This window comes from Ananas comosus, linkage group 9 (assembly GCF_001540865.1).
Source record: "Ananas comosus cultivar F153 linkage group 9, ASM154086v1, whole genome shotgun sequence".
NCBI classification, from domain to species: domain Eukaryota; kingdom Viridiplantae; phylum Streptophyta; class Magnoliopsida; order Poales; family Bromeliaceae; genus Ananas; species Ananas comosus.
In genome coordinates this window covers 6,422,092-6,447,185 of record NC_033629.1, presented here as the reverse complement: position 1 = coordinate 6,447,185, position 25,094 = coordinate 6,422,092, and the positions used below count along the sequence as shown (strand labels likewise).

General features: G+C 39.7%; 1 protein-coding gene across 1 annotated transcript in view; it reads right to left on the bottom strand.

Annotated features, from left to right (window-relative positions):
- The window catches only part of LOC109715388, a 45,380-nt gene extending 21,143 nt beyond the window's left edge, over window positions 1-24,237 (bottom strand). Inside the window, exons 1-7 of the mRNA XM_020240364.1 lie at window positions 23,934-24,237; window positions 23,398-23,803; window positions 19,097-19,286; window positions 18,976-19,025; window positions 11,200-11,292; window positions 11,034-11,122; window positions 10,584-10,662 (exon numbers count right to left, since the gene is read on the bottom strand). Coding sequence (XP_020095953.1) covers window positions 10,584-10,662; window positions 11,034-11,122; window positions 11,200-11,292; window positions 18,976-19,025; window positions 19,097-19,286; window positions 23,398-23,803; window positions 23,934-23,965 — 939 coding nt within the window. The 5' untranslated portion in view covers window positions 23,966-24,237. The remainder of the gene's footprint in view (window positions 1-10,583; window positions 10,663-11,033; window positions 11,123-11,199; window positions 11,293-18,975; window positions 19,026-19,096; window positions 19,287-23,397; window positions 23,804-23,933) is intronic.

Here is a 25,094-nt window from a genome sequence, read left to right as displayed (position 1 = left end):
ACTAATGTATTTCATGTTTTCTTATCAATTGTTGAATGTTATTGGTGCGATCGACGGAACGCATATTCCAGTGGTGGTCCGAAGGAGCAATCAAGTACAATTTTACTGTCAGAAAGGGTTTACATCACAAAATATGATGGTTGTCGTGTCATTTGATCATAATTTTATATTTGTTTGCGCCAATATGAGAGTACTTCGATGAGCGTGCGAAAATGGAGGTTTCGTTGTTCCCGAAAGTAGCCATGCTAAGTTTTTTCCTCTTATAATATATGATTATAGCTTTACTGATAATACTGAGATACTTAACAACTAGTAATTATCTTAATCGCAGGCAAATATTACTTAGTATACTCGGAATACGCAAATACAGATAGATTTCTTGCGCCCTATAGAGAAGAGCGTTACCATATTAGTCAATTTGATGCTAACACACGAGGCCGCGTTCATCGAAATCCACAAGATCTATATAACCAGCGGCATGCTCAATTAAGAAATGCGGTCGAGAAGACATTTAGCATTTTGAAGAAGCGTTTCAAAATTCTCAATGTAGCAACACCGTTTCCATATAAAGTGCAATGCTTGATTGCTATGGCATGTTGTATAATACATAACTTTATTCGCCATCACCAGGCCAATGATAGCCTATTTTCCAATGAGCCACATCAATAGGACGCAGAAGATGAAGATGAAGAATCCAATTTTTTAGGAGGAAATGATGAGTCCCAACGTGGCGAGGATCTCTGTGCTATTATTACAAACCAATTGTGTAGTAGAACATAGTTTGTGTAGTGTTCCGGAGTTTTGGATAGGATTGGCTACAGTATTAGTGACTGGTCGACACCTCTGGAGAGTGTCGGACTGAGTCGGAGTCATTTCTGCACGAAATAAATGCAGAAATGGACTCGGCGCACTCAAATAAGCAAAACTGGACTTTTGCCTGTTTCAGGCGCCTAGAACTGGGTTTGAGTCGCCCAGAACTTGAGTGCTGGTCTGAGCAGAACTGGAAGCCCATTCGGATCCTGGTTTCGGGCTCCCAGAAGTGGGTCCGAAAATTCACATTGTGAATATTGATTGTGTTGACACGTGGGTGTGGTAGGTGAGATCCGCCGAAACCGGATAGCGGTGTAGCAGACCGTCGGACGGAGGAACCGAGGTACTGTTTGTGTAGGCTGGAAGTTCTGGGCACCCAGAACTGGATTTAGGGCACCCAGATCTTGATTTTTCTGCAGCAGTGCAGGTTAGTAAAGGTTATTCTTGAGACTCAATGCACCTAACCCCTATCTCTATAAAAAACTGTGGACGATCTCAGTGAACCCTTTTCACCTCTTCTTCACAGGGAGCCTGCAATTTTGCATTCTAGCCCTCCAAACCTTTAAATTTTCACTTTTGGCATTGAGGACTTGGAAATTCAGCAGGATTCCAGCAGCAACCTTTACAGATTTGGCTCGTGTGTGGCGTAGGAGCATCCAAATCCTGTGAAACTTGATTTGGAGGATTGTGGACTCGTGGGAGAGTGTGTGGAACCCATTTAAACAGCAAGTAATTGAGGTTACTATGATCAAATTGCTGTTTCTTGGGATTTTGGTGTTCTTGAGCTGAAATTGAGGTTTTCTTGGTGTTTTTGGATTCGAATGTCTTGGGAGCTGGATTTTTTATGTGGAAATTGGCTTTCCATCATCCTCTACTGGTTTTGAAGCTTTTCCCACCTGAGTTTGAGATTTAAAAGGTGAGTTTTAACTCAGTTTTGGATATTTGAGCTTATATGCTGTTTTTAAGGCTTTGATGCAAAATCTTGGATTTTTTTTTTAGTCCAGATTTTTATGTAAAGCTTAAGGTTGGATTTGGATTGATTCTACACTTCATTTGGGAGGTTTGTGACCCGACTCCACTAGTTTATAAGCTAGAATCCTCAGATTTTAGTTGAGCTGCAAAATTACTTAGGTGCTGAAGTTCTGGATGCAGGTTTTGAGCATCCAGAAACGGGTCCGAATTGGTGTGAAGGCTTTTTGGTGATCTTTTTTAGCTTGAATTTGGTGACGAACCTGGGAGATTATTCTTGAGCATCTAGAGGTGATGGGTGAAGTTTCACTGCATTTGGACTTCAGAACTGGATTTAATCCCATGCTGAACTCGTGTAGATTGTAGCTGCCAGCTTGCTGTTCTGGACCCTTGTTCTGGGCGCCCAGAAGTTGGCGCAGGAGGGTCCAGATCTTGACAGCAACTTGACTTAGCCTTTTTTGAGGCAGGTCTTTTCCAGGATCTTCTCCAGTGACTTCTTGCCTTTGTTGGAGTCGCGTTTAAGGTGGGTTAATGATGCTTACCGAAATTTTCAGATTTCCTCCTAAGTTTAGTTGTTGTCGGCATGTATGTTGGTCATTGTATATCATGTTAATTAGCTCAAATTAATGAATTTGCATGCTAATTGAAATCTGAATTTGGAGCTTAAAATGTTAGTTTAAATATACATGTTGAACTTGGAATTGACTTAGGAGAAAACTAGCAATTTTACACCGTCATATGTTAAAACTACCAGATTTAGTTCTAGGAGCCGTAATTTGTTTGTATCACCGCAGTTTATGGGCGATGGATACCCATATTAGTGTATAATACATTTACGCTCGTGCTGGGATGCCGAGCTCGAGTAATCTTCAACTATAGATTCTACATTGTCATGTCTAAAAACTATCAGATAACTCCTTAAGCTGTTGCGGTTCATATCCACGCTATTAGTGCGCATTTGATACTCAGATCGCTTCTGAAGCTGTTGCGTTTCGTATCCACCTTGTTAGTGCGCATTTGATATTCGAATAGCTTCTGAAGCTGTTGCGATTCGTATCCACGCTGTTAGTGCGCATTTGATACGCGGATAGCTTAGGAGCTGTAGTTTGTTTGTATCGCCGCAATTTGTTGGCGGTGGATACCCAAGATAGTGTAGAATGTATTTACGCTCGTGCTGAGATGCCGAGCTTATTTTTACAGCAGTGTCTAGGCTGCTCCGGACTATTGGATACCGTTGAGATTGACGGTGGACCCAGATTACTGTATTTGCATCAGATTGTACCGAGGGCACGTGAGTTGGTTTGTTAGACCCTGTTTACTTTGAATATAGCCTGTGAGAGCCTGATTGAGCTCGACAGAGATACGCTTGCATACTCGGTTGGGTAGCGCCCACGAGTGCCACTCCGGAGTCGGGCTTTGTGCGTTTGCGTTGGTGTCATTGTGTCCTGGTTGGACTTGCTCTCCACGGACGGCCTAGGGTGGAGGTAGCTGTGTAACTTCGACAGGCGGGACGGGTGTATTCACAGTCCCTAGTGAGATTGGGTCAGAAATCGTATTATTCTATAGATAGTTAGTGTTGGATCATGATAGTATAGTGGCATATAGCTGTAGATTGTTTCCAATTCCTTTACTATCATTGAGCATACATTCTGTAGACTTAGTGGGTGAGTCGTTGAGGTCGGTAGCGGTACCCACTGAGAACTACTTTTTGCAGTAGTTCTCACACCCAGTTGTGGATCTTTTGCAGAACCCTCTTCTTCGGCTGCTGCTGCTACGAAGACCGATCGTGGAAAGGGAGTCGTGAGTTAGATCCCTTCCCGTTTTGCTACTGAGCTAGAGACACACCAGCTACAGGTGGTTGTAGTTTTTATTGGTTCTTATACATACTGATGTTTGTATCTCACTGGAGCGAGTGATTTTGTATACCAGGATCCTATGTATGTATAGTAAACCTTTGTTATTATATATGTTTTCTTGTTAGCAGCTCTATACTACTGGTTGTAGTGTTGTATGATTACAGATACAGGTACAGCTATCGCTTCGTATTTAGAAAAAATTCCTATGTATACGGCGGGTCTGTTAGCGTGCCCGGGGAAACGAGAAATCCGGGGCGTGACAGTTTGTTATAAACTTGAATTGTATTGCTATTTGGTAGAACTAAGTGCAGTGCTTGTATTGGATTTGGACTAAACTAAGATGATCATGTGTGAGATGCATGTGGTTTGTAATGCTTGCTTGTTTCTTTGTAATTTTGGAACATGTAATGTTCGAAGATGTGATGTGGTTTTCTTGTTTGCGTAATTTTATGAGCATAATATTGGAAGATCATGTTGGTAGATGTAAATGTTATCTAAATCTTCTATATAGTTGTTTTTTTTCAAACTGTTTTGGCTGTATATGTAAGTTTGTTTGATTCAATGTATTGTTATCTTTGTAACTGTTCATTGATTTGAAGATACTTTTGATGTACATAAATATTGGTGTACTTAGTTATTTTGCCTACAAATTTGTAATATTTTTTCGGTCTTGTATGAGCGTTGAATTAATTTAATTTTGCAGTGAAAGAAATTTGTATTTTGTATCGTACTATTATTTTCAAACTAATTGCTACTTGATTCTTTGCATTTTCATGTCAGCCTTATTCATCTTGCCAGAACTACAATTACCTCAAAATTGTTTTCATATGTAGCTAATCATTTTGTAAAAAAATTGGGTAAAGTATTTGTAATTTAAAATTGTTTTCATATGTGGCTAATGATTTTTACAAAATATTGGGTAATGTATTTGTAATTTGAACTCAAGAAAATTTTAAAATAGGTTTTCGTAAAATTTTGGTAATTTCAAGGTCACAAAAGAATAGTGAAAAATTATATTGGTAACAAATTACGCTAAAATTAATTTAATTTGGTAACAAATTACGCTAAAATTAATTTAATTTGACCCTCCCAAAAAAAGGGCAATCATCTAAATTTAAATGAAAAAATTAAAAGCTCTTATTTACATGAGGGGTATTTTGGTCTTTTTATCTCTATAACAACCCACTACCCTTCTGATTTTACTTACTCCGGCCAAACACTATTTTGCTTATACATGGACGAAACCCAATTCTCAACCAAACACAAAATTACTCTACCCTCACCTTAACCTCATCTTATACCATCCCTAGAATAACTAGTTCTTGCTTAACCCCGAACCAAACGGAGCCTTGTTTAGATTGTTTAGATTTGTTTTAAATTTCATTGATGGTTGCTGAAGGGTTAGGTAGAATTCCTTACTTTAGGGAATTTGTTTCTGTTGAGATTTATTATAAATAGGCTCCATTGTAGTTAATGTAGTTAAGTTATGAATGTAAAATGTTTGGAAATTAGGGCTTTTCGTTGTCTTCTCTCCCTCTCTTTAGCTTGGACTAGCCAGTATGCTGCATCTCCCCTTCTCTCTCTAGGTATGGATTGACCGAGCTGCATAACTCTCTCCTTTATCTTCCATTCTATTTGTAAACAATTTAAAGCACTTTTTGAACTTTGGATTGCATCAATTGGTATCGGAGCTTAAGCGTGAGAGTATATTATTTTTTTTTCTAACTTAACCTTTGGTCTTCCACCTATAACTTTATGTTGTCTTTCTTACTCTTCCTAATATGCTCTCCAATCTACATCACCATATCTTGATGCCAAGATTCAAAATGGTTGTCCAAGAGGTGCAACACGATGAATCAATTCTCCAGAAACAACACACAACCCTCTTGTAGTGACTAATTCAATGGGCAACTATAGGGAATCGTAAATTTGAATTATGTAAATTAATATTTGAAATCTTAAAATTCAACTATTAGCTGAATTCGTAAATTTCTATTCGGTGGAGCAAAGGGGATGGAGTAATTTTCCTAATCGGAACTATTTCTGACAAAATGAAATTACCTTTAATGGTCTAACAGTGCTAGAAGTCGTGGTGAAGTCCATTTCCGGATTGTACGAAGCTAAAGCGTTGTGTTAAGCGAAAATCAAAAAATGGCCAAATTTGGAAAAGCAAATTTTTCAACAAAAGGCACAACTGTTTAGTGCCGAATCGTGTGAAAATTTAGGGGAAGGTATCACCTTGCGAAATACACGCACCTGTGAGTTTTTTGTACGAATCTCTAAGTTTGAAGGACCAAATTGCAAATTGTGAAAATGAGGCACTTCATGAAGAGATGATCATTTCATATGAAAAACTATGGAGTTTTGGCGAGCGAAGGGACCGAAACAAAAGCAGGTTGCGAGTAGAATGAGCCGATGCAATTTTGCAAAATTCTGAGTCTTCTGTGCAAAATGGCATAGATCTGATGTGAGAAGAGAAAAATGGAGCGAGGGGTTTCTGTATAAAAAAGGTGATATTTCATGGACCAAACCACAAAAAATTGCTTGGAGAGGTACTACTGCGCAAAATAGTGTGGTTTGAGGGACAATGCAGCAATTTTGCCATATATGTGTCTATATATATAGGTATATGTTTGGGTTTTTCCAAAAACCCTAACCCTATTCTCGTAACTCCCCTCTCCCCTCCCCCACAGCCGCCACCGCATCCTCTCCCGCCGCCGGCAACCTCCCTGACAGACGGCGACCCAGCCGTCTCTCTCTCTCTCTCAACCTCCAAGTCTCTCGCAACTTAATCTCTTGGGACTCCCCCTCTCTCATGGCCCTAGCTACGATCGCGCTGCCATCGCTGTCAGCATCCACGGACCCCGACAACCACCCACGGTGCCACCTCATCAACCCCAACCTCCCCTTAGACTTGCTAAGCCGCCATCAAACCGGAATTTGTTGACTTGGCCCAACTTGCTGCAACAGCGGCGCCGCTTTTCCACGTTCTGCCGCTACCTCGGGGGCCTCCCCTTGTCGGACTACTTCCCCCTTCCAGGCGTCGGCCATCCTTAGCAGCACTGGGAGATGCTTGAGTCCTGCTAACTCCTTGCTATTGCGGCTGAGGGTGACCCTGGGCCAAGCTCGCTATTCCAATAACCTCCGACAACCAATTACCCTCGGGTAGGTAAGCAAGATAACCCTCTAACCTTCTCGATATCCATGCTCACCTCGGATTTGAAACTTATGGCTGCAGTAATTGGAACTTGAGTGTCGCGCCCTTGTGGATATCCGTTCCGACAATAAGGTTGGCCCAAGATCCATGTTTGACTGGCGTTGGCACTCAAGACAGCGAGCATAGTGTCCAAAGCATCAAAACCTCTCGGCTGGCGCATTGGGTCGAGTTCCAAATCTCGAAATCGACAATCCAGGCGACTTGTTGGAGCTAGGTGTTTCATCATATTTCAGGTCAGTACTTCGATCTGAAGTCAATTTGAGCAGTGCCTGCTTGGTGAATTCTTTCCTTTCATCTCCCCATTGATGGCGTAGTGTATATCTATGTTTACCTATTGAGCTTTTGCGCACTACATGCTTCTTGTTTGACTACTTAACAGTTTTTCACCTTATAGTATCATATAATTGATCTAGTGGTAGAGTAGCATTTACTGTGATTACTTGTTATAGCATGACTTGATGACTTTATGATTGGTGACATCTCGTATATAATGATTGGGTTATATAGACCTGATAGGTCAGTGATACGTTGACATTCTTCGCAAATAGTATACTTGATTAATCGGACATTACTGTGGATTATTCTTTTGGCTATTTGCCGATATTGGCCATTGAGCATATTGTATCGATTGCCGCAGCTTGTGAGCATTTCACGTACGCCAGCGGTCTGATCCACTACAAGAATATGTTCTTTTCTGGAGAAGTGGTCGTACTTTCGACCCGTGAGCCCTACATGGTCCCTGTTAAGGTTATATGCCAGGCAGGCGAGCAGGACCTGGCTTTGCATCAGGTCCTTATACCAATATGGCACTTGATTGGGCTATTTGTACTATATGTTCATTTGACGCATTTTTATACTTTGATGTTTATTACAGTTGCGATTATATATGCACTGATTGGTAGTTGTAGTTCCTTCCCAATTAGTATTGCTACTATACCAGTATACCTATTGATTATAGTTGTATCTTGGTTTCTACTTTACCTTACAGTAGTAGCTATTCATGATCTATTGCAAGTCGTTATTCTATTTCAATTATCATTGCTATTGTACCTATTTACCTGTTCATTATAGTTGAATCTATTTCTCCCGTTTGCCGGTAAGTACAGCTTGTCTTCGTCAACTTGCGGTACCCACTGGGAAACCTCAGATTGGTTTCTCTCCCTCTCTTTTCAGGTAGCACAGGGGATGAGGGTTGGGACGGTGCGTGAGGACGGTATAGATAGATGTGTCATGAGCTTTGATTATAGATGTTGATCTATATTCCTACTCGTGATTCCGAAACTGTAGTTTAGTTTCCTTAAATTCATTAAGTGATCATTAATAATTGTGGATAGATGTGGATTTTTGGCATTTTGTCGATATCTTCCTATTAGATGTTTAGTTGTATTTCATCCACTATATATCTTTGTTGAGTAGTTGTTACCTAGCATATTGTAGTTGTTGTTTTTTGCGTTGTGTGGTTGTTTGTGTGGTTGGCATTGTATTTAGGTGTTACCCTGTGCATGCACAAGGAAGACTTTGTCCATTTGTACAAAGGATACTTTGTCCATGTGGCGGGTCTGTGTGCATTCTAAGGTGCCTTCGAAGGTGTTAATAAAAAAAAAAAATACATGTATTTTCCATTGGCTTTCCTAAAAGGGATTTTCAAAAGAACCTAGTGGTGTGACAGCAACAGTTCCTACACAATTCAAATGTTGGAGTTTACCATCAATTCGCGAAGGTGTGGCATCTTGATGAACCCAGCAACTGTATACATCTCTAGGATGTGATGATCATAGTGGAAGCGATTAATGGAAACCATAAATTAAAAATATAAAGTATAATATGTTTTCTTTTGTTATTTAAGGAAATTGTAAATCCTGTATTTCGTGGGTTTAGTTTTTGAATTTCAAACAGTGGCTAGCTAAGAAAAAGAGAGTGATGGAGAATCAGGTCCTTTTCGAACTTATACTTGTCGTTGAAACCGTATTCGAAATATTTGGTTGGACGATGGACCGTTACTATAAGCCTAACTTGAACCTTAGTCTGATTCAGATCATAAATTGAATCTAAGTCTGATTAAGGTTCGGTGGGTTAATCATGGAAGTTTTATTGTATTAGGATTTTTTGAAGTTTTATGGGATTAGGATTTTTTGAGGTTTTGTTGGATTAGGATTTTTTAGTTTATTTGGAAGCTTTAGATTAGAAGTCTATTCCTTTCTTAGAATTGTATTTTGAATACTACTATGAGAATTTATTTAATTTCCTTTTAGGACTCCTAGTTGTATTCCTAGTCGCTTTAATCTATACTCTCTATAAATAAGGATCGAGTCTCTATTGTAATGTTATGCTTTCGATGAATGAAAATTGGCTTATTTGAATTCCCCGTGAATTTTCTTTGCCTTCGCGAAAGCGTCGACCGAAGTGAGTCCGCCTCGGGAGCAAGTCCCATGAATTATCTTTTTTCCTTTTCCTTCTCTTCCCTCTTCTATTTTTATTTTGTTTTAGCCGTTTGATCGATTCCAATTAAAGAGGGCCATTGAGATCAACTTATCCATGCAGGACCCACCCGCGGCATCCCTCCACAAACCGTATGTGGGATTTCCCCTCTCATCCGTACACCTCATCCTTCCCCCCTTCCATCCGTACGGGTGGAACCGGGGCAGACTTGATCAAAAGAAAAAAGAAAAAAAAACAACAACAATCCGAACGATCCGCCATGGCCGTGACAACCATCCAATCGAGATTGCGATCAAGTCTACTTCGTGGAAGCAAACCGTCGTCAAATCGATTGATTTCTCTTTCTTTGTGACTATTCCTAACCCTAATTTCTATTATCATTGCCCTATCATTTCGAAAACCCTAACCTTAATTTCTTTTCCACTATTTTAGAAATTCTAGCGAAGCGGCTAAGATCCGACGATCGAAAGGAATTAAAACTAACTCGTCCGCGTGCGTGCGATGGATCCGATCTTGCGGAAACCCTATGATGTGATCTTTCCTAATCGGTCTCTTATTTAAACCTACGAATTCCAAATTTGCCATTTATTTCTTTTAGTTTGATTTCTAAGAATCGTTCAATCCGAATTTTAAGTAATTCTCGAGATCCCTAAACCATCCAGCATCAGAGAAAATCTCTTCATTTAAGGGATTTCTTTAGATTGTTTTGATTTGTTATATAGTTCAAATAATGGTCGTTGCAAGCTTCGATACAATTTCTTGCCTTAAGTGATTTGTTTAAACTTAGATCTACTATAAATAAGCTCCATTGTAGCTAGTGCAGTTATGACTGAATGAAATTCCTAGAAATTAGGGTTTTCCTAATTATCTTCTCTTTCTCTTTGGTCAGGATTGGCCGGCATTCTTCTTCTCCCCTTCTCTCTCTAGACCTGGATTGGCCAAACTTGCTAACTCTCTCCTCTATCTTTTATTTTATTTTCAAGCAATTTAAAGTGCTTTTTGGATTGCATCAGCCTCTCCATTTCAAGGCTCTCAATTCACTGGTGATAAACGCAGGATGATGATACAATCATACATTTGTCAAACCTACACATAAACTAGTTTGACATCAAACCGATGCATAAACTACTTGAACATCAAACCTAACTTAACATAAAGGCCTGGCATATTCACTCGTACAACAAAACAAAGGTGAGAATATTCACAACTACCCTCAATAGTTGGACCTATTCTAGTTAGATGTTATTCATTAAACATTCTATTTGAATCTTCGAAGTCAGAATAACAGATACCTTCAAGCAAACAGGACAATATTTTCCTTTGACAAATAGTCTCCCACAAGCATCACAGCATGTATAACTTAAAAACCACCTGCAATATTATCAAAGGCGTTTATCAAATTCAAGAGAAGTTGTAGAATCACTTATATTATCATGGCAAATGCACAATATTTATAGCATTTGTAGAGTCTCTTATATATGTCACTGCATAATCATCTATTTACAGGCATTCTCTTGTAAAACCTGAATTTTCATCTATGACAATTCATAGGCAAAAGTTGGTTTTGCATTCAAAAAGGTTCTTTTAAGAAGAATAAGTCTCGAAGTGCAAAGAATATCATAATAAAGGAAGCAGTTGAAGGGCTTACACGGAAATTAAGATTTTGCAGGCATATATAGGTAAATTAATGCAACAACATACATTTGCAGGAGGAAAGATATTATTAAACATGACACCAATACCTTGTGCTGAGACCGCTTCCAGGAACAGTAGAACCACAGCTATGACATCTTGTGTGCTTTGGGCATAGATAAGGCCCATGACTGACATTCTGCAAATTATTCCACAAACTTCATACAAATACGATACGAGAAATATTGTTGAGAGAGCAACAGCACCTAAACACACCTTGTGTGGAGGCTGTTGGCAATAGCAGTGGTAAGCGGCATCACACCTTTTGCAGAACTTAAACTTCGTTGGATCACCAGTTCTTCGACAGACCTAGAGAAATGCACCGCAACTAGTTAGTTGAAAAGGATCTACCATCAAAAAGAAGAAATGTTGCCCTAAACAGTCAGCCACCACAAGTTAGTCAATTGCTGCACTTATCAATTTTACACCAACGGTGGACTCTAGAATAATATCTTAAGCAATTACTCCTTGTTTTATGATTGTTATAAACTTATAATAGAGATTCTCAAATACATGAAAATGCAGATGACCACTATACTACCACCTCAAGCTTCATATCTTCACTCTCTATTCTTTCTTGAAACTAGTTAATTCTGAAATTCATCCAAATCTTATCACAGTTTATACATGTAATTGCTGACTTAAGGAAGCAATCATCAAGAAAAATTTGACACAACTTCCTAAATAATAAAGCCTGAGGCGACAACAAAACTTGCTTCCAACTATCCAAACAAGCACACCTATAAAAGTTGCCAATACTTCATATCTCAGATGATTGAATCATATCTCATTCTCAATAGCATGTTTTAGATTGAGCGCAACTTACAAGCTAGGTTATAAATTACCAACTTGGTGCAATTTATAACAAGCAACTCAAGTCTATGAAGTGTTGAATTATAGCAAGCAGATCAAGAGTAAAGGTGTCCGTGGACCGGATAGGGTCTGGATAGTTGATATACTATATCCGTACCCTAAAAAGAAATGGATAGAAAAAAAAGGGTTAATTGCATACACGTCCCTGCAAACATGGTGAATTGCAGATATATCCCTGCAAAGCTCAACTTTCATAATGTCCCTGCAAAAGTCCTAACGTATTCAGATGTCCCTCTGGTTAGGATCTGTTAGAGAACTGTTAATTTTGTAACAGTATGCTCGTGAAATGACATTTTTGCCCACACAAATATGTCCCTCCAAAAGTACTCTCTCTTCCTCTTTCTCTTCCTCTTCGGGCCGCGGGAGCGGACGGCGGCGGCGGCGGATCATCGACGACGACGACGACAAAGAAAAAAAGGAAGAGAAAAGGAGGATACGAAGAAGAAGAAGGCGGAGGCCAGAGGAGCTCGGAGGCGAGGGGGTTCATGGCGAGATTGGAGAGGTCGCCGATAGCGGAGGAGAGGCGGGAGGCGGCTGCGGCGACGGCGCAACACCAAGCGCGGAAGCATCGCACGACGGTCGGGGCCGAAGATACGGCAGAGAGGAGGCAGCGGAGGTCGGCGTCGACGGCGCTTCGGCGAGGTCGGGGTCGGGTTCGCCGGCGACGAAGAAAAGGTAAGAGTAAAAGGGAGAGAAAGAAGAAGGGGGAAGAGGAAGAGAGAGAAGAAAAGAGAAAAGGAAGAGGAGGAGGGAGAGGGTTCGCCGCCGCCGCCGCCGCCGCATCTCCTCCCTTGCCAGCGATGAAGAAAAGGGAAGAGGAAGAGGAAGAGGAAAAGGGAGAGGGAGAGGACGAGGGAGAGGAAGAAGAAGAAGGTAAAATTGTCATTTCACTTATTAATTAACCATGGTTAAGTATTTTAACTGTGGTTAACGAAATTTCTCTAACGGAAACTAACGGCAGGGACATATCTGAATACATTAGGGCTTCTGCAGGGATAACTTATGAAAGTTGACCTTTGCATGGTGTAGTGTCCCTGGTGTTTAGCCGCCTGGGTGATGTCAGCATCTAAAGCTTGTCGACACATTTGGAGAGTGTTAGAACAAGTCGGAGTCGTTTTGGCGCGAAATGGACGCAAAACGGACTCAATGCGACACGAGAGTAGAGTTCTGACACTGAAATCTGCAAAGTGCAGGATTTCAGTATTGAGTACCGGTACCGGAGAGGAGTACCGGTACCCCAGTAGATTGCAGAAGTGGAAGCTCTCGGGTTTGCACGTGTTTGATGCTGAGTACCGGTACCTACTTACCAAGTACCGGTACCGAGTCCGAGTACCGGTACTGCATCGGTCGAGTACCGATACCTAATGCGCGAGACAGCAGGTTGAGAGGCCGAGTACCGGTATCCAAGTTGGGTACCGATACTCCAGCTGGAAATGTGAGTTGGTAAGGGGTATTTTGATCCTTTGATATGTCGTTCAACCCTATGTTTACCCAGCCTACATGTGTGTATAGAGAGCTGCAGAGAAGGGAATTCTTTTCCTTTCCCTCTCTCTCTCTAGCTGGTGGGCACCGTACGTTGTGGAGGTCGCGGCTCGAGTTCGGGTGGTTTCCGACGTTGCTCTGGAGGACCGTTTGTGTGCGTGAATGTCTCGGTTACGTCGTCGGAGGTCGGGCGAGCGCGTGGGTTCCCTCCTATCAACTTCTAACCGACGTTGGACGAGCGCTCGAGGTGGGTTGATGTTTACCGAAATCGTCGGAGTTCCTTCTAAGTCCTAAAAAGTGTCAGCATGTATGATTTTCATGTGTAGTATCATGTTTAGTAGCTCGAATTCATTGATTGGTATAGTTTTGTAAAATTTGAATTTGAAGCCTTATTGTTGGAATATTTATTACATGTTGAACTTGGAATTGACTTAGGAGAAAACACGTTATAACCTACACTGTCATTTTCTGAAAAGTTACCAGATTTAGCTTAGGAGCTGTGGTTCTTTTGGTATCCTCGCTGTTAGTGCGTACTGGGTACCCAGACTAGTGTAGGATGAGTTTACGCTCGTGCTGGGATGAGCTCATTTTACAGTTGTGTGTAGACTGTTTCGTACTGTCGGTGCCGTCGTCTGTGGCTGCTGCTGGTGCTGATTAGGACCGTGGGAAGAGAGTCGCAAGCTAGATCCTTACCAGTTGGGTCGTCGTGCTAGAGGAGTACCCTACAGAGATAGTTTTGGGGCTTTCTTTGTACATACTGTTATGTTGTTGTTATACTCGCTGGAGCGAGTTGGGTCGTGGATTTTTGTATATACCAGAACCCTTTTATGTTTTTATATATATTCATATTTCAATTTAGCAGCTCTATACTACTGGTTGTAGTTATGTTGTGATTACAGGTACAGCTATCGCTTCGTATTCAAGGGATATTCCTATGTATACGGCAGGTCTGTTGGCATGCCCGATGAAGCTTAGAAATCCGAGGCATGACACAGGGATATATCTGCAATTCACCATGTTTGCAGGGACGTGTATGCAATTAACCCAAAAATATATATATACCCTACCTATTTAACTTCGAATCGGGTTTGGATCTGGGTACTTAAGTTAATAATATACCCATCGGGTCTATTTGAACGGATCTAGGTAGTGACTACCCGTAAGACCGGGTACAAATCAGGTACGGGTCGAGTCTAGATCGGATACGAATATGCGTATGCATATATTTTTTATAAACTTTATTAAACAGCCTATGGACAAACTATAAACTTCTCTCTATAAAAAACTAGCGTTCTAATTAGTTGCACCCAGTCCAATAAAATTCGCTCAAAAAAAGATTCAAACAATAAACAGCTAGAATTAAAAAAAAGAGGTAAAATAAAAAATAAAAAAATGAGTAAACAGCGCGACTAAGGTTTTCACTAGGATGAAAATAAACGAAGACCCTTCATATATAAGTCCTACAGAAATTAATCCCTCAACTTCAATTTTTTTTATGTACTATCAGGTATTTCACCAGGTCCAGACCCGAGTTCGGTTTCGAGTCCGAATTTGGAAACTCTTCCGGACCCTACCCATTAAAAGGTCGAGTTCGGGTCAGGTCCTAGTCGGGTATGGGTATAACGTATCCGGACCTATACCCGAAATTTTAATGGATTGTTTTTTTTATCCGTATACTGTCCATTTTTTATCGGGTCCGAGTAGTGTCCGGATTGGGTATGGTATATCGGATATTTTGGACAGCTTTAATCAAGAGGTGCAAAGGAAACAAAAGAAAGATCCCTAAAACAAGGAAAGCCTAAGTATTCAAGGCATTATAAACCAAAGAATGAAAAACCAAACACTGGTTTAATATTAGCTTTGTTCGAAATTTTGAATATCTGACTCATCCTCCTGTCTTGTTAGCCAAAACTAATTAATTTTACAAAATTTTTGTTTTGATAAATAGATCGGGATCTAGCCAAAGCTAATTAAATACATCTTTAAATTTTTAACCTGTAAAACAATGTTTAGGGTGAAATAATACCTGAAACTTTGTAGCATGTTTCCAACCTACAACTACTTCTAAAGAGTATAGAGTCTATACCACTATGACACGAGATTCTATTTGTTTGCACTTGTAAAGAAGTGAACTTATGGTTGTCCTAGTAGTAGAGGTGCTAAGACAAAACAAAACTATATGGAATTATTCAGTTCATTTCAGGCTAGTTGCCCTCTAGCCAATTCCATTTTTCTAATGTTTGGGCCACTCAATACAAGTTTGATTTTGATCATTTTTTTGCGAGGCCCAAAGGAAACGACATATTTATGCCCTACTGTAATAACCATACCCCCACATGCAAAAAGGCTAACGATTCAAATCACACTACACGCATTTGAATATATAGCATGTCGCACACTGAACTTCAGCAATTGCGAGGTTCTAGTGAGAGAAATAGTATTCTATACTATTCTGAGAATTTTGACTGATTTTGGAGAGCTTGGGAGCGTCTTTGGAGCTTAAGTAGCGCGAAAACAAACTCCGAAGGCCAAAATCTGCAAAAGTTGCAATTTCGGCAATTGCGTACCGGTACCGAGTTTGGGTACCGGAACCCTGTTGCATATTGGTTTGGACTGCTCTCAGGTTTTGCGGAACTCGGCTAGGTACCAATACTGATAAGACTTGTACCGGTACTGATACGCATGGGTACCGGAACTCAGTAGAAGTCTGAGAAATCCAGTGTTTGGGTTTTGCAGGACTGAGTTTGGGTACCGAAACGGTTGAGTTGTGTACCAGTACTCCAATTCGCGTACTAGTAGTCAATAGTACAGAAACTGTTTCTTTCATGTTGTAATTTCTGAGTTTTGGGGGCCTTTGGGGATATTGTTACCACAAATAAAATATCCCTTCCCTCCTCTCTTTTGGCCCTTTGTGGCTGTAGCAAGAGAGAGGAGAAAGAGGTGAGTTCCCTCCTCTTTCTTTGGATTTCTTCCTCCAACTTCATCTAATCCTTAGATTTTCTTCATCTTCTTTTCATCTTTTCCATGGAAGCTTGCACCTAGAGCTTGGGGAAGAAGCTTGGACTCGAGGAGAGTGTTTTCGAAGCTTTAGACTTCAACGTTATTCTTCTAACGGTAGGATTGAAGCTTGATCAAGGTTAGTAGCCTTTCTCCATCCTCTTTTTGTGAGATTTGTGGAGATTTTTGTAGAAAATCTAGTTTGGTAGAAACTAAGATTTATTCTAGGGTTTTCCAAATGTGGGCTTTTGAGGTGAAATTGATAGGTGTAGAACACTCTTTTTGGTTGGATTTGAAGCCCCATTGCTTTGGTTTGGAGTTTGAACAAGTCTTTCTTGATTCAAGATAATTTTCATCTATTTTCACTTTGAATTTTGGTGAATTTCATGATGAGCTTTTTAGAAGTTTGTAACTCTTTGAAAATTTTTCTTAGGGTGCAAGAAGTCTAGGGAGCACCTTTATTTGAGAAATGATCGAGCTTTTGCAGCTATCCGATGGGTTTGACCTCACCGACATTGGTGAACTCTCCTATGTCTCCTATCTCTTTATTGAGCTTATTAGATAGTATAGCATGCAATTCAAGATAACATTGAATTTTGAGCATATAATTTGGTTACATCTTGTATGTAGAATTATACCCTCTATGTAGTAGAGGCATTCATGGTAAAATTAAAAAGCATGCATGTAAAGATATATGATGCAATCAATAGCATGGTTAAATTGCCCTCGTGCATATTATTGTTGAGATGTTACACATTGTAACCACACATGATTAGTGAAGCAGGTTACTTGTTGGAACTTGAATGGCAATTCCTGCATACTTACTATAGTTAAGATGATTCCTGCATACTTCCTATAGTTAAGATGAAACATGATTCCTTGCATGTTAGAGATATGTTGTAATGATTAAGTGTATTGTGCTAAACCAAGTAGAATGACAAGGTATGACATTATGGCAATGTATTTGACCGCTAGATCATTAGTTAGAATTCCATATTTTAGACATAATGAATAAGGTTCTATACGCATTTGACCACGCTTGCTTACCCTTGTGCTCATTCGCACATACTTGTGAGGGTCGCTCCCTACATGCCGGCACTCCGGAGTTTAGCCGTTGCAACAATATGCTCGCCCGTGCGGGATTGGATACCCAAATGGGATGCCGTAGGAGAGGCTCATTTCTAGAGGAGGAATATTGACTACCACGGGGCCATTAGGCACGCACGGCACAAGCCGGGACGTTATCTCATGTAAGTCCCTGATGATTCAATATAAGTTAACTAAATATGACATTTTACATCACAATTTGATGCATTCATGAAGATAGACATATATGTGAACTCTTGCATACTTGTACATATGATAGTGGTTGAACTACCTTCATGTTAGTTGGCATTGTGCCATTGTGGCATTGTTGCATAGAAGCATGATAGTATTAGAACATTTCAATTTCAACAATTGTAGTGATTCTCATTTAGTTATTTACTATATTTGCCTCTATTGACCTAGTGGTGTATTTCACTACTCCCAGCGGCTTACCCACTGGGAACTAATAGTTCTCACCCCCATTAGTTGTTTGTTTTTATTTCAGAGCCTTCCACAGCGGGTAAGGCTAGAGATCGTGGCAAGGGATTAGCAACTAGCTAGAGCCACCCGGTGTTGCCATAGGTGGACCAAGACACCTTTTTTTACCACCGTTTGGTTCGGGGTTAAGTAAAAACTTGTTATTCCAGGGATAGAGTTAAGTTCAGGGTTAAGGTGGGGTTAGAGTAATTTTGTGTTTGGTTGAGAATTGGGTTTAGTCCAGATATAGGTAAAATAGTGTTTGGTTGGAATATGTGGGATAAGAAGGATAGTGGGTAAAATAGTATTTTGTTTAGTTGGAGTAGTGGGGTGGGATGGGGTGGGGTTAGCTACCCCCACCCCCCAAATTAGGTGTTTGGGAATAACTTTGGGGTTAAGGGGTTATTCCACCTCTTAACCCCGAACCAAACGGGTGCTTAGGTTTTAGAAGTGAAAGGGGTATTTTTGTATAGAGACCACCTTGTAATCATGAGATGTACCTTTTTATGTATAACTTCTAATATATCTTGTGATGAATTATTGGTAGTTATATTGTCTTAATTCTTGTTGTTACGTTATTATGCTCTGATTACCTAATTTAGGATGTGTATATTCCTTTCTCCGCATTGTTGTTGTAGACGCCTTGTGTACACCGGGGGCGCCTTGTGCACACGGCGGGTAGGCTTCCACTGGGACCCGGGCATAAAGCAACCTCTTTATTGTTCCAAAGGTTCTAACGCTCAAGAACGAGTACAAATAGACATCTAGTCGTCTACCTTGACATAAATTTGACAAAGATAACTTACCAAAACAAAACTCATTGTCCAAATAAGTCTCAACAAGTAGGGCAATTCTCAAGGACCACTCCACTTATAAGTACTAGTATAGCATGTAGGAAAAAAGAACTCAAAAAGGCTAAAGCATCACCATAGAAAATAAGAATATTTCAGCCATTTGGGCTTATATCTCAATAGGAGTAGCCAACTCATTCTTATGCAAACTCACTAAAGCACAAGCAAGTACCTTTTTTTAATTTGTAAAAAAGACATGCTCACTGGAAGGTAGCAGAAAACCAACCTCACAAATACGGCAAGAGGGGCACGACCATGAACTCCAATGAAATAAATCTGCAAATACAGCACCTTAAGGTAGAAGGATTCACATATATTCTTTGAAATAAATCATGAATTGGAATAACCTCTGTATTCAGCCCAAACTTTCAAGCAGCTCCTATGGTACTTCTTGCTGCAAAGTCTGCATGGCAGCATTTTCAAAGCTCTATTGCTGCCCTCATTTTCACCAGAGAAACATATACGACAAATAACTTTGACTGTGGAAAAAGCTTGATCTTCTGTGCCAAGATTATTAAGTTCTTCTCCTGAGACTTCCTGATATCAAAAGCAACTTCAATCCCTTTTAAAAGAGGCTACATCCATATTATGAAAGTGTTAAGTAAATACAAAAGTAATTTGTTTAACTTGAAAACTTTTCCAAGACGAAGAACTTCAACTATCATATCTTTTCAATCATCCAATATGATTTTTGATAGAAGGTTTTCAAGTGTAAGGTCTGTAAGTTGACGAAATACTAATAAATTGACTATGATATATCTCCTGCTAGCTAGAAAAGTAAACACGAGCTCAAAACTAATGAATGAACAATCTAGAAGATATTATATGCTTAAGATGCCATTCGATAGCAAAGAAGGAGAAAAACTCTCAGGGGCCATTTGGATTGATGAAATGCAATCCAGCCGTAAGTCAAGTTTAGTTCTACTCATTAAACTTGCCATCCATCATGAAGACACCAAGAATATTCGGTAGGTCGACATGGGCTAAAAATCTCAAAACACCTTTGAAATAACCCGAAGTCATCTTTTGTAAAAATACCTAAATCTAGCATGCGAATAGACAGTAATTCTTTCCAGCATTATGCTAGTTGATTGCAAGACTAGTATTTTTACTCTCAAGAAACTTAATTTTCAACCGAACTACAATTACACCAATTCAAAAGCCCCCTTAGTTGACGTACAAGTTTTCAATGTGTCACTAATATTTTACAAATAAATCAGATGAACAGCATGTTTTAGCCCACTAAAGTTGATCTAGATTATGGCGAAATATCAAAGGTATTCGAGAATGTCGTTGATAAATAATAATCTGGCACATATTAGTCAAAGGAAGATAATCCTAATTAAATCCACAATTTTCTCCCATAAAAACAAGTCTATATCTTCATACTTTTCCTCCCAACAACCAAAGCCTGTGTTGTCATATTATTTCATTAAGATTAGATAATGAAAAAACACACAAATCTCAAGAGGTGAATATGTAGTTTGCATTCCCCAACACTAGAAGCAACTCCATTCTAGTGAAATGCACCAAAAGTTCTGTTTTTTCAACGAAATTAATTTCACAAGATGCATAGAAGGTGCAATACTGGCCTAGACAAAATTGGAAATGGAAGCCAAATCAAACACATTAATGCTCATACTATTCAATAACTTCAACCATTCACGAATCCGTAGTTTTCACAAACTGTCAAGCTAGATATTTTTTATGCAAATATGATCATATGTTGTGGACGACAACATAGGGGGTTTTTTAGTATAATTTTCTACAGCAAGGAGTCAAGCATTATATGCTATCATAAATGATATTTCCATTTTAGGGGATCCTATTTAAGCAATATTTCAGCAGTTCCACTATGTCTCAACAGATATCATTTGCAGGTAAAACAGGAAGTTTAGCTGTTGCAGACAAACTTCTTGTTTAAACAGTTACAATTAAAAAAGTGGCATTTAGAAGAAGATGATGTAGAAGACTAGTGCATTGTTTCCGGTGGGAGGTAAATGCAAAGGGACATTTTTCATTAACCATTTTCCCTATGCTCACCAAAACAGCCATGAAGATTGCAGATGTCAATTTCCTATACATACAGCCTACCAAAGATTTTGATCTTGCAAATCTATTTTTTTGGGCTAACAATCTACCATTTATTGTTTCATACAAATCAATCAAATGTTTTTCCTTAAAAGGTCAGGCATACCATATTTGTTCGTATCTGGCATGTAAAGGCAAACAACAGCCAAAACTGATTTAACATATCTTTATATATCAACAAGTTGGAGTAGGAGGAAAACACATCCGCAGAAGTTGTTCCCCTCAAGAGAGATTTTGATTTCTACAATTAGGGCATGTTTGTTTCAACGTAAGTAGACTTGGGATGGAAGTGGACTTTGGGTTGAAGTGGAGTTGGGGTGAAAATTAATTCACTTTCGCTGTTTGTTTCTAACTGTGGAAGTGCAGTTCTGAGAGTTCTGTTGTTTGTTTGGTTGGAAGTAGATGACGTAAAAAGTGTAGCTCTTCACTCCCGGTATACTTACCTCCGAAGTGATATCATTGTTATTTTGTAACTTAGTGAATAATAAAGTATAATAAATAAAAATTAATATAATTATATATGTATATAATTATATATATGTATGATTATAAAATAAAATTTTAAAAAATTTGATTATTTGTTTGCATATAAATTATAATAATACAACAAATAAAATTCTAAAGTTAAAAAACTATTAACATTTAACAAATTCATTTTTCATCATTTTCTAAATATACAAATTAAACAAAAAATATATTAAAACTTACCTAACCAAATTTGATCATATTTTAGACATACAATCAAAATAAAAAATTTAATTACTTCCACAATTGAATATATTTGGAGTTGGGTCTGGGACTCGGGAGAGAAAAGGGTAGAGAAGAGGGTAACCCTAACACATTAATACCCACTCTTACCTCTTTTCACCTCACTGAAATTGACTTCGCTCTATGGAAGGAGGAAGTCAATTTCATTATTTTGGGTGAACTAGACTTTCGGGCGTAATAAAATTACGGTGAACCAAACAACGGAAGTGGTCTGTTTTCACCGAAAATTACTTCCCCTTCCCACTTCCACCTCACTTCCATGCAAACAAATAGGCCCTTAAGTGCAAGTCAACACAGGCAACTCCGACCGTACTGACCAACCCGTACCGTCTCAATATGTCATTGGCACAGTGAACAGTTCGAAAGCACCCTTTACAAATTTTCCAACAGAAATAAACTCAAAGATGTTTTTTAAATTCCTTACTCTAATATTTATGCATTTATACAATCTGAATTCAAAAAAATGAAAGGTTAGTTTGGACAAAAATTGAAATTCCCAATTTGTAACTCTTATTTCACACACATTCTAAAAATATTAATACGAATTTGATGACATGAAAAACAAGGATAGGTACTTTTGTTTTAGCTATAGGTATCATGCATGCTTTGCAATAAAGATCACAATCAAATAAAGTGATTATTTGCAAGGAATTCCATATACCCAAATCTTAATCCTCAGTTTAATATAATGTTGTACTGTTGCTGTGAAAGTCTTTGAAGCAAGCAAGCAATTACACCTAAAGAGTAGGAATGTTTTGATAAAAGCACATTGTAAGAACTGTTAGGCCGCAGCGTTGCCAGAAAAAGAATTAAAAAGCTTGTGCCAAAATGTGTAAGCACCGAGTTACTGCGTCAGCAGCACTAAGGGCATAACCGTATATTGACGTGGCACCATGAGATGCGCACATTGCTGACTGCTGGTCAACATGAGTATGTGCCAGTTGTCAAGACACCTAAAATTTCAATTGATTTGGATGAAAGGAGTTAGACTGCTGATCAACACGAGTAAGTGCTAGTTGTAAAGACGCCTAAAACATCCGTTGATTTGGATGAAAGGAGTTAGATTGCTGAACAACATGAACCCTTGCCAGTTGTGAGGACCCCTAAAACAGGACATTTGGATGAAAGGAGTTATTACAGAATATGAAACAAGAAATAATTAGTAACAGGGCAGCACCATTAGAAAATATGTTGCAGAGAATTGACTAAAAGAAAATAGGGTAACAATTCCTTCTGAAGCTGGAAGCGGTCTTTCGAAGAAACAAAAACTTTTATAGAAACACGCAGGCAATGGATGCACTCTAGTCTGTATTCGACAATGAAAAAGCCTTAAATCGTGGGATCACTCTGGGAAAGACATGAAATTGCCCACAAGGGAACAATGATGTGTCAAAGAATCAAGAAAACAGCATGCTTGTTCACAACTGTAAATTCTGTAAGACGTCTCAATATGAGTCCGCGTCCGAAATGCTTGCTAGATCTACAGATAACTTCAGCAGTATGAAATCTTTTCTTATACTAATACAAAGCTCGCCAGAAAAATTTTTAGATCGCTACCGCAGACATGCGAAACAAAGGTAAGCAGCCAAGAAGGGAAAGAGATCAAGAAGCTTCAACTTGACAAGCTCATTATAACCTTAATGACGCATGAATTCAGCATCTAGGAACACAGACAGGGTGAGATAACAAGAAGAGCTAAAGTGCTCTTGGTGATCATCTCAAGACAGCAGTTTTCTCCTCCTTCTGAACCAACAACCTCCAAGGAACAAGAAGAACGAGAAGGGCTTACCGCGGGGGCGCCGCCAGCCTCCAACCTCCGCACGTAATCCTCGGCGGCCACCGAGGCTGCTGCCGCCTGCCGCTGCAGCTCGGCCCGCCGAGCCCGCACGGATGCTGCCCAGGCGCTCTCCTCCCCTCCACCGCCTCCACCCCCAGCGCCGCCGCTGCCGCCACCATCACCATCACTGCCGACGCCTGTTCCGCCGCCGCCGCCATCGTCGGCCTGAAGGGACGGCGGCGGCGGCACGACCTTGGGGACGGCGACCTGAACGGTGGCCGGCCCGGCAGGCTTCCTGAGAATCCATGGGTCCCGCAGGAACTCCTCGACCAACGAGATCTCTTCTAAGAACCCGATCCTCTCCCGCGCGCTCCGGACGGCCCCCGGGAAGCCCAGTTCACAATCGCAGATGCGCCGACTGCAGAAACAGAAACGATCAGAGAAATACACGCGCGCGCGCACACAGAGAGAGAGAGAGAGGGGCGGTGGGAGTGGGGAGGAAGGGAGGGGGGAGGAGAAGAGAAAGGAGGAAGTAGTAGGTAACCGACCAAGTGATCGGGCAAGCGACGTGAAAGGCCATTGCGTGGCGTTTTTGAGCGGGGTATTACGCAGGGAAGCAATCGATTTGAAAAGAAAGGAGGGAGGGGAAGGCCGTGGCCTGAGGGGGATATTATTTGAAAATTAGTAGTAGGAAACTATAAAATTATTGTTCGGCTTTGGATAACATATTAACATGCGAGGCAGGAGAAAGAGAGATCGCTTCGGAGATTGGGATTTTGGGGCTGGGGGGCGGCCGACGGACGGCACTGTGATGAGGCTTGCGAGACTCGTAAATTGCGGCAGCGGAAAGCGAGATTTTCTATGAGAGAGCATATAGGAGCATCTGAGCCGTTCGTTTATGTGGCTGGTGGTAGATATGGACGGTCATTTTGGTAAAGTATTTAAGGAAAACTTCATAGTTTTGGCTAGATTGCACATCCGTCCTCAAACTGCAATCCACATGAGGTCTATGTCTTCAAACTTTAATTTATAGTAATTTCTTATTCAAATTTTCTGTATAGTTCTAGTTTAAGTCCTATAGTATAATTTTATCGGTTGAGTAATGATGTATAATTGTATGGCAGTAGTGTGGAGTTTTAATTATTTCTACATTATCAATCGTAATATTGTTATCTTACTATCACATCAATAATATTCAATAATATATTACCATTTAATTAACTAAATTGCACCGTGAGAATTGATTATAAGAATCTAGAAATTTAAGTCAAAATTTACAACAAAATTAAGGTCTGAGGACCAAAGTGCCACGCTTCTTATAGTTTGAGGACCGATAATACAATTCAACCTTTATTTTTTGAGCAATGCTACCTATACACTCAAAGCCTAGATATATATCTTACATTCCATACTTTCTATAGCTATAATCACTCCACTAATCTTATCAACATTTTCCTTTATAAGCACCCAGAGCTTTCTAAATTTTTAGATTAAGAGATGTAAAATGTCCATCCCTACATTAGGTGTACAAGTAGGTATTTTTCTTTATCGGCTAATTACACTCTACTATACTATCCTTTGTTGATTTTTTTTCACTTGCTCCACTGTACTAATTTTTTTCATAGACACCACTTTATTATCATATTTTATCAATCTATATACTGTATTTCAGATTTATTTTTCTTTTTTGCATCTTGTACTATCTTTTA